General features: G+C 37.6%; 1 protein-coding gene across 1 annotated transcript; it reads left to right on the plus strand.

Annotated features, from left to right (window-relative positions):
• Positions 1 to 1473: 1473 nt before the first annotated feature.
• LOC132304570 (uncharacterized mitochondrial protein AtMg00860-like) lies at positions 1474 to 4816 on the plus strand. Its single transcript, XM_059802328.1, has 2 exons — positions 1474 to 2444; positions 4809 to 4816. Exons 1-2 carry the CDS (start codon positions 1763 to 1765, stop codon positions 4814 to 4816), a joined length of 690 nt encoding a protein of 229 aa, XP_059658311.1. The 5' UTR covers positions 1474 to 1762.
• The last annotated feature ends 5673 nt before the right edge of the window (positions 4817 to 10489 follow it).

Here is a 10489-nt window from a genome sequence, read left to right on the forward strand (position 1 = left end):
GAGAGAGTTTTAATTGATTTATTTTTCTGTATCGTAGTATCGTATTTTCTCTCTGGAAAAACACGCGAAGAAAGGGAAAAAGGAAGAACAGGCTAGGGTTTGGAAGAAAAGTTCAGAGAAGATGAAGCAGATGATGGGGATTGTCCTGTCTTCGACTCCATCAACCATGAGTGGCTGATTCTTCTACTTAGGGTTGGATAAACCCTAAGCATGTAACCTATTCTCTCTCTCTTTTCATACTTTTTGGGGATTAATTTATGTAATTAGTGTATAGTCTTGAATATTATGAATTAAATTATTCCAATTGATTATCTGTATTAATCTCATATTGTCTTAGGTGTGGTTGATTGATAAACAAATTTTACACATGAATTCTTTGTTAATTGATTCTTGTGATGGCTATGCATGGTATTGCTTAGTTGTAATTGTGTTTCAAATTGATGAAAAATGCTTCCATTTGATGGATAGTACTACATGTTTAGGTTAATTTGTTGTCTAATTAGTTTTAAATTCATGTTTAATTAGTTTAATTTAAGTTTAATTAATTTAATTGCAATTCAATTATTAGGTAAGTAGACCATCCATACTTATGTTTGAATTCCATACTTTTTGTCACAATTGCATTATCTTCTAGATTAATGTGTGTTAAATTTGTAACTTGGATTGATAAATCATGCTTTGAATGGGTGAATTCACTACACTTAGTTTAATTGTCATTAGGTAGTTGATTCATGCTTGAAATTGATGGTTTACACTTTTCATTGCACTTGTTAGCCACATATAGATTACATAGTATTATTTCCTCAATTAGTTGAAAGTGAGTGAGTTAGGGAATGTGCTTAGTGGTGAATCCTACACCCTAAGTCTCTTTCCAATCTCTTAAACTCTATTTCTTTATTGCAATCATTTAGTTTAAAATTAGTTTTAATCACAAACAAAACCCTTTTGGCAATCACATAAGCACTAAAGTAGAATTCAATTCTGGAAAACCTATAATTGTTTAGATCTCTTGGGACGATCCCTACTCACTTCATACTCCATAGTATAAGTGTTTAGTGGTTTTATAAATTTTAAAATATGGTGCCCACTTGACATTATTTCTAAACCTAAAGTGTTGTGCATTATTTTGTGCACACGCTCGGTCGCACCATAGTTTTGGCGCCGTTGCCGGGGATCTAACGGTTTTGAAGAATTGAATTAAACATTAGTTCTTTGTTGATTGTCTACTTTTAAGTCATTTTAATTTTTAATTTTTTTTTATTTGATTTGTCAATTAGGTACTTGAAGCAAAGTGGAGCAAACGCTGGACTTAGAAGCAATTAAAAAAAAATTTGAAGTTGCTTAAGGACCATCTGTAAGCTCTCTTTAATTTTAGTACTTTAATTGTATACCAATGCCGATTTTTATGGCACCGTATCGTATGGCACCAGTTGAACTGGAAGAATTGAAGAGGCAGCTTGATGACTTGAGGATGAAAGGTTTCATCCGATCGAGTGTGTCACCGTGGGGCGCACCGGTCTTGTTTGCTAAGAAGAAAGATGGTTCGTTGAGGTTGTGCATTGATTATCGGAAGTTGAATCATGCCATCATCAAGAACAAGTATCCTTTGCCAAGGATAGATGATTTATTTGATTAGTTGAGGGGAGCCAGTTGTTTCTCGAAGATTGACTTGAGGTCTGGCTATTATCAGTTGCGGGTTAGGGATGAGGATATCCCGAAGACAGCATTCCGTACACGGTATGGACACTATGAGTTCCTTGTTATGCCTTTTGGCTTGACTAATGCGCCAGCGGCATTCATGGACTTGATGAACCGCGTCTTTCACGATTACTTGGACCAGTTTGTGGTAGTTTTCGTGGATGACATTCTTATATACTCACGGACTCGGGAAGATCACGAGGTCCATTTGAGTATTGTTTTACAGATTTTGCGGGAACACCGATTGTATGCCAAATACGAGAAATGTGAGTTTTGGCTACAGGAGGTGAAGTTTTTGGGGCATGTTGTTTCAGAAGGTGGAGTATCAGTTGATCCATCAAAGGTTGAAGCAGTTTTGACTTGGGAGCGACCCAAGAATGTGTTTGAGATCCGCAGTTTTCTTGGTTTAGTGGGTTACTATCAGAGATTTGTGAAGGATTTCTCCCGTTTGGCAGCTCCTATGACCCGTTTGACCCGGAAAGGGGTCAAGTTTGTCTGGAATGAGGCCTGTGATTCATCTTTTCAGGAGTTGAAGACGAGATTGACTACAGCTCCAGTGTTGGTGATACCTGAGCGAGGCTTGGGTTATGTGATCTATTGTGATGCTTCACGTGACGGGTTGGGATGTGTGTTGATGCAGGATGGTAGAGTAGTGGCTTATGGGTCTCGACAGTTGAAGACTCACGAGCTTAACTACCCTACTCATGATCTGGAGTTAGCGGCAGTTGTGTTTGCCTTGAAGTGTTGGAGACATTAGTTGTATGGTGAGAGATTCGAGGTATACTCGGATCATAAAAGTCTCAAGTACCTTTTTTCCCAAAAGGACTTGAACAACAGACAGAGACGATGGGTTGAGTACGTGGAAGATTAGAACTTTGATTTGCAGTATCATCCGGGCAAGGCAAATGTTGTAGCTGATGCCTTAAGCCGAAAATCTCGTGGAACTTTGGCCAGTTTAGCTATTCGGAAGTGGAAGATGCTTAAAGATCTGGCAGAGATGGGATTACAGTGTTTTGATGATGATGGTTACAGTGAGTCGGCATTCTTATTTAGTCTTGTGGCTCAGCCTACTCTTGTTGTACAAGTGATTGAGTCACAGAGACAGGACCCGGACTTAGATACCATCCACGCTTTGATCTCTAGTGGTGAGACAGTGAAAGATTGGGCCTTGCATGCAGATGGGGGTCTACGGTTCAGGGGTTTGTTGGTGGTTCCCACAGTTTGTCGTGAGGATGTCCTACGGGAGTTTCACACTTCCCGTTTTGTAGTTCATCCAGGTGGTACTAAAATGTATCACAATTTGAGACGTCAGTATTGGTGGAGCGGGATGAAGAATGATGTTGCACAGTTTGTGGCTAGATGCCTTACCTGTCAGCAGGTGAAGGCCGAGCATCAGAGGCCAGCTGGTTTGTTGCAACCATTACCTGTAGCGCAATGGAAATGGGAGCATATTGCTATGGATTTTGTGACAGGTTTTCCAAGGTCACGGAGGGGCAATGAGGCCGTATGGGTCATCATTGACAGATTGACCAAGACGGTCACTTTTTGCCTATTAAGGCAACAGATGATGCAGAGAAGCTTGGTGTTCTTTATGTGAAGGAGATTGTAAGGTTGCATGGAGTTCCTGTAACCATTGTGTCAGATAGGGATGCTAAGTTCACTTCGAAGTTCTGGGAAGGACTTCAAGTAGCGTTTGGTTTAGCGTTGCATCTTAGTACGGCATTCCATCCACAGACGGACAGTCAGTCGGAGCGTACTATCCAAATTTTGGAGGATATGCTTCGGGCATGTGTACTTGATTTGGGAGGTAGTTGGGAGGATCACCTTCCACTTATTGAGTTTGCCTACAACAACAGTTATCAGGCGAGCATCCAGATGGCTCCATTTGAGGCGTTGTATGGTAGACCTTGTAGGTCTCCTGTTTGTTGGACTGAGGTAGGTGAGACAGCCGCCTTAGGACCTAACATTGTACTCGAGACTACTGAGAAGATTAAGTTGATAAGACAGAGGTTACTTACAGCTCAGAGTCGACAGAAGAGCTATGCGGATAAGCGGAGACGACAGGTATCCTTTGAGGTGGGAGACCACGTTTTTCTACGGGTTTCTCCACGGAAGGGATTGATGAGATTCGGAAAAAGTGGCAAGTTGTCGCCACGATTTATTGGACCGTTTGAGATTTTGGACCGAGTAAGAGAGGTTGCCTACAGGTTTGCTTTGCCACCACAGTTGGATAGGGTCCACAATGTTTTCCATGTATCGATGTTACGGAAGTACGAGCCAGATCCATCTCACATTTTGAGTTGGGTTAATGTGGACATTGATGAGGATGTTTCCTACGAGGAAGGACCAGTTCAGATTCTTGACACACAGCAGAAGGTGTTGAGGAACAAGACGATACCAATGGTGAAAGTCCTTTAGAGACACCACAGAGTCGAGGAGGCTACTTGGGAGCTTGAACAGGAGGTTTGCTCCAAGTATCCAGTGTTGTTTTCTTCCTCAGGTATGTCTTGATTTCGGGGACGAAATCTTTTAAAGTTGGGAAGAATGTGATGTCTGTATCTATTAGTGTGTGTGGTGTAATTTAAATGAAAAAGAAAAAGAGAAAAGAAAAGTTAATGAGTGGGACCCACAAGCATTTAAATGGTCATGAGACCATCTTTGCTTTCATTTTTTTTTTCTCATTCCCGCAAGGTTATCTCTCTCGTCCAAAACTCCTCCTTTTTTTTTTTCTTTTTTGGTTCCAATCTTCAAGCTTTGATTCCATCTTCATTACTTGCCGGATTTAGGTGCCGTTTGAGGCAAAACGGCGAGTGTGACGAGCTCTACGTTCTAGTACCAGCAATTCCAATTTTGCTACCTTCCTTGGAGCTAAAAAAATTTAAACCCATTTCTAGGGTTTTGCCTATTTTGAGGTAGGGGCATCTTAATCCACTCTAGTCTTGTTCTATTGTGAATTTTACCTCCATGTTGGATTAAATATGCTTAATTTAGAGTTAATTATATCTATGATGGTATTAATGATGTCTAGAGGGTTTTCACGATCTTGAATATGGTTGGTTCATGTGCAAATTATATTTAGTTGTTGATTTCCTATGTTTACTATGTGCTAGCATGCTGAAATTGATGTATGAGAGTATGCTTATTTAAATTGCGCCAAATTTCCCAATTCATGATGTTGAGCTCATATATATATATACATGCACATGCTTAAATGTATTTTGTTGTATCTTAATGTGTTAATAATTACTTGGGAGATGTTGAACATGTTGAATGTTTAATTTTATGATGGAAAATTTTAAATGCCATGACATTGAATGTATGGAACATATATACATGCACATACCATTGGGTTTGCATGAAATGGGAGAAATTTTTCTTGAAATAAATATGGGGAATTTCAGGGAAGTGTTTTTGATAAAATGGTTTTATGCGAAACCCGGTCGCTGCGGGGTTACCAACGGGCCGGAGGTTAATATAGCCTAGAGGGGACTAGGGAGTCGCCCTAGCGTGGTTGAGCTAGCTGGGCCCCATAATGACGCCGCGGGGTTACCATGGGTCATGGACACTAGCCAATCCTCCTTTCGTGTCGCGGCGGGGTTACCAAAGGGCGGGCTGTATTAACGTTTGAAAGTGATGATTTTGAGAATGAAAATGGGGAGTGTCATGCATTGCATGTCATTTCATTGCATTGTATCGTTTATACTTGGAATTGACTTGTATGTTGTATTTGATCCCCTACGTTGTATGATCCCTATCTCCCATTGGCCTATGCTTTGCTTGAATTCACAAGGACACAAGATTTGTGTCTTAAGTGTCACCTACTGAGCATATAGCTCACCCTACTATTTATACATTTTTTTCAGGTCTTGGAAAAGAATCGGTGGACGACAACCCACCTCAAGCTTGAGCGATACTAGAAGCTTACTTTTGTGTCTTTTGTATATTTCCCATTATTTTTGCAAAGCACTAAAAGTATAAAGGTATATATGTATATTTTGTAAAACTTTGTCATGTAACCTTGTTGATGAATGGGAAGGATAATTTTAGTTAAAGTAATTATCGGTGTTATTTGATTGTGTATGATCATATACTGTTGCCGTGAATTCAGAATTTGAGCCATGATAGGTTAAAAATGAATTTAAACAGGGTATGGTAGGCCTATTTTTAGGGGAGGTTATGCCGAATTTTTTGTAAAATTCTTGGCATCAGCTAGGGTCGTTACAATATGCCTTAACAACAAATCCCTTATACTATATATACTATTCTCCCATAGACCTTTGAACTTTTCAAGACAATTCTCAACCACACATATGATGCATGCACTCACTTGATACATGTACACACTTGATACATGTACAATAACAGATGCATGAATGAACATATACATGAATGAACATGGCATTAATCTAATTTTAACAACCTTCATCCCCGTTCATCCCTAGAGAGTAACAATAGAGAACAGATCGGCGGTCTCCAAAGCTGAATCGGTTCGGATCTGATCTCTGCGACCCGCTGTGCCGCCACCGGGGATCCTCGTTGCTGCTATCATCTCCATCTTCATGCAAGACCCAACCATCTCCATCTTCATAGCCGAACCCAGCCATCTCTCTCTTCGCAGAGCTCATCATATCCTCATCACAGGGATGGCATATTTGTTTTTCCTTATACACATTATAGGTGCCATCTTCCTTTCAGACTTATTTTTTAACCTTTTCATATACCTTTCTTGCAGCTATGGAAGAAATTATAAGAGCATGTTAGAGTGCATGATCAATTATGATTTAGCTCTTGTAGGGAAATTTGATGGAATTGGACTTTTAATATTTTCATCCAATGTTCTTCCTGAAAACTCCCAGTGTAAGGCTTAATCTTCATGCTTTTTGATTTTATTTAAGATTGTCAAACGCATGCAAGCTTATGCATTGGCATTTTCTCAGTTGTATGTTATGTTTTTGGCAGGTTGGAATAAGTTGTTTTTCTTATGAGGTGTTCTTATGGGTTGGAATAAGTTGTTTTTCTTATGTTCTTGGTTTTCTGATTATAATTATGTAATTGATTCAGAATTCAAAGTTCTTGTGTTAAATTATGTGGAATGCCGTGGGAATGTATTTGCATAGTGAAAAGAGTTGGGCCCATAATACACACACACTCTCTCTCTCTCTTTTTAAGCAACTTTTTTGGAACATCATATACTGAAGAGATGTAATTTCATAAAACAGAAACAAAATTGACAGTGGAGAAGCGCTGCTGTTGTGGTATGTACGGTATGTTTAAGATTTGAAAAAATAAACTGAAATCTACTAAATGGCTAAAAAGTAACTATGCTAAACAAAATGGAATTCTTGGCAGCAGAAAACGTGTTCCATAGAATGTAAAAAGAATTGAGGGTTCAAGTCTCCACTGGGGCGTAATGGGGGTGTGTGTGTTGAGTTGTGTGTCTGCACTCGCGAAAAAACAAAAGGGAAATGAATAAACAATGTTAATAGCAAGAGGCATTTTGGCCTATGATTTAGTGAAGTATGCCGGTACATGTTGTAATAAAGTTGAATGGCAGAAAATGACTTGAGCCCAATCTATTTGGCTGGTGGCTTAGGATTGGTGCATGTATATTCTCACACTATTATAATCATCTATCAATGCTAAAATTTCAAACCTTAAATATTCTTCCCTGAGTTTGTAAAGTCGGTGCTATTTTCTACTTGTTCGAACTGCCAAAAGAACATGAAGTTACTGAGAGAAGGCAAGGAGTTTCAGCAAGTCAAGGTCCAGTGGGTGGCATGTCCTCAAAATCGCAAGTTATGTCATCAGATTACAAGGATCAGCTGGGTTTGAGTTTTTAGATCTTCAACTTTTATTAGGGGCTGCAAAAAATTTGACAACGCAGCGACTCAGGCCTTCATTTCTTGGGATTGTGGAAGAGAAGCACAACCAAGACAAGGTTCCAAGTTCTGTGGCGAGCAAGAAAAACAATGATGGTGGTGAATTCCCAGTATCACTCGATCTTTCCCTTAATTTACCTTCTCATGATAAGTGAACAAGTTCCGAGGCCTCATTCAAACAAGAAGAAGAAAAAAGCAGCTTTTGCTTGAGAGTGCGAGTACTAGCTGCTTGTTTGGTGGTTTTTGGAAGACTTCGATATAGAAATGATGCACTATAAATAGGGCTTCAAATGGATGTTGGTGGTGTATACTAGGCTAGAATATAATGATCTTGATCCTGTTATTGTAGAGAACAGATTTTCCATGATATCATAATCACATGACTTTTTTTGCCTCCAAAACATTTCTATTGCCTCTCCTTTTTCTATGTTTTCCTGTTCATTTCTCGTTTGATGTCATGAATATCGAAGCAACTGTTTCTTGTTTCATCTTGTTTTATGAAGTGATGAAAAACAGCTTTCATGGCCGAGACAGTTTGATATCCAAAACCCCATTTCTAGGGTTTCTTTCTTTCTTCTCTCCCTCTTTTTTTCATTCTTTTTTATTTTATTTTTTATTGATAATAATAAAGTGAAGAAGTACTAGTTGCTTTTTGCCGCAATACTGCATTTAGAGACAATGAAAATAAATTCAATGCAATCTTCGTGGTTTTTGAAGTATGAAAGGTAAAAAATAAATTAATGGATAACATGTTATTTTTAACAACCAACTATAGACACTACTTTTGCTCCTACTACATTTATTAAGGAACTATATTAATTGAAAAAAATAAACTGTAAAAGGTCGAAGCTCCATTCCTTTCATTTTCTTCAAAGAAAAAATTTGATAAAATAATAATATAAAAACAACTCATGAATTGATTAATAAATGGATAACCAACTATAGACACTACTTTTGCTCCTACCACATTTATTAAGGAACTATATTAATTGAAAAAAATAAACTGCAAAAGGTTGAAGCTCCATTCCTTTCATTTTCTTCAAAGAAAAAATTTGATAAAATAATCATATAAAAACAACTCATGAATTGATTAATAAATAAATAAATAAATAATTATTAAGAATTTAAAAAGTTCAAGACAAGTTAGGTCCGCTATACACTAACCAAAAAAACAAAAAAGGAATTTAAGTACAATATAAGATAATTAAACATCAGACTTACCATTGAGGATTGAAAAATACGTAGTTTTTTGAGTTGTGTGAGACCTCTTGCTATTGAGAGTGAGAACACATACCTAAGGCTGTTGCATTTATAAACTACCAAAAGTGTTACGTTGTGAAACACCAAAAGCCCCTGAGATTCCATTATCCAAATACGATCCAATTTAGGTAAATCCCAGAGTCTCAATTTTTTTGCTTGAGAAGACACAATTGCCTTTCTTTCAATGGCACCAAGTCCTTCAAGGTTGAAGATAACCTCCAATGAGTCACAAGATTCCAGACTGAGTTTTTCAACAATCTCAAACCACTTTAGCAGGGTACAAGCATTCACTAAGTTGTTGTATTTTTCCACCTTCATGGATCCTACTTTGGACCCATTTTTCCAAATACCTCCAAAGATGCTTCCGTCACCTAGTTCCAAATTCTTCAAGATAGGAAATTCAACCTGCTTGCAGAAATCAATCACTAGTTAAGCACATTCTAGTTTTCAGTTGTAATTCCATTTTATGTTCTATAGGTAAATAAAATTATTCTCAATAACTGCATATTATCTATTGGAATTCATTTGAGACTCGGCTTTTGACTTTTGAGGCTCTGCCATATAAATAGATGGACGTAATTGATGTGCCAAAATCCATCAATAATTTCAGTTGACGAAGTAACACAAAGCCACCAAAACATAAGGTTAAGTGGAAATCTAATTGAAATCCATTTTAAAATTTTCAGTTGTTTGAGTGCACCAAATCATTAATCAAGGAAACAGGTGCGTGTGTACCTTGTAGTTGAAGAGATCAGCTTGTTGTTGGGGAATATTAATGTCCTTCAGTACACTTTCTTCTTCACCTCTTCTTGAGCAGCAGATACCGCTGAGCTTTGGCAACTCTTCAAGTCTTATAGTGTATAATTGAGGAAACACCAAGGTCTTACCACCACCTTCTTCTTCTTCTTCTTCTTTGGATCCACCAATATTACCATAGCAGAAACTTTTGAGGTTTGGCAAATTTTCAAGCTTCAATTCCTTTAATTGAGGAAACATGAGGATCTCATCACTGCCTTCTTCAATAGCAGACACTTCTGCTCCATATACCATTGAATCACATGATACAACTTCAAGACTTACAAGGTTCTGTAACATTGGGAATGCATTGGGTGGAATTACATTCACTAGTCTATCACATTCGTGAACGGTGACAAATCTTAGCTGCCGAAAGGAATCTTGTGCTTCAGAACCTAGGAATAATTGTTTGTCCCATATCCTTGTGAGTCTTTTCAATTCTCTAATTTTCAATTTCTCCAAAGCTGGGAAGCTGACCTGCAAAATTTATTACATCCCATTTTATTTTAATTAATGTGAGAAAAATCATACAAGGTCAAACTAAAATACCCCACTAAATTAGACTTGTTAGAATGTAATAGTTAATTTAGATAAATGAGTGAATTTGAAATTAAGAGATATAGGCTTAAATAAAATTAATGTCAGTTTTGAATATTTAAGGTGATGTTTGGTTAGATTCAACTAAGCAGTAATGCCATATCAGTTTGTATTAGAAGTCAATGATGATGCTTTTGATGTCAAAATTTGCTAGACTAATTAAGTATACTATTAGACAATCAAAAGAATTTTAAGAATATCAATTGGATTTCTATTTTTCAAATATGTAATAATTAATTAGACTTACTCCATCCATCCCT

This window comes from Cornus florida, unplaced genomic scaffold (genome assembly GCF_030987335.1).
Source record: "Cornus florida cultivar Cherokee Brave unplaced genomic scaffold, ASM3098733v1 CherokeeBrave_3.0.0_Hap2_Chr04, whole genome shotgun sequence".
In the NCBI taxonomy this organism is placed as follows: Eukaryota; Viridiplantae; Streptophyta; class Magnoliopsida; order Cornales; family Cornaceae; genus Cornus; species Cornus florida.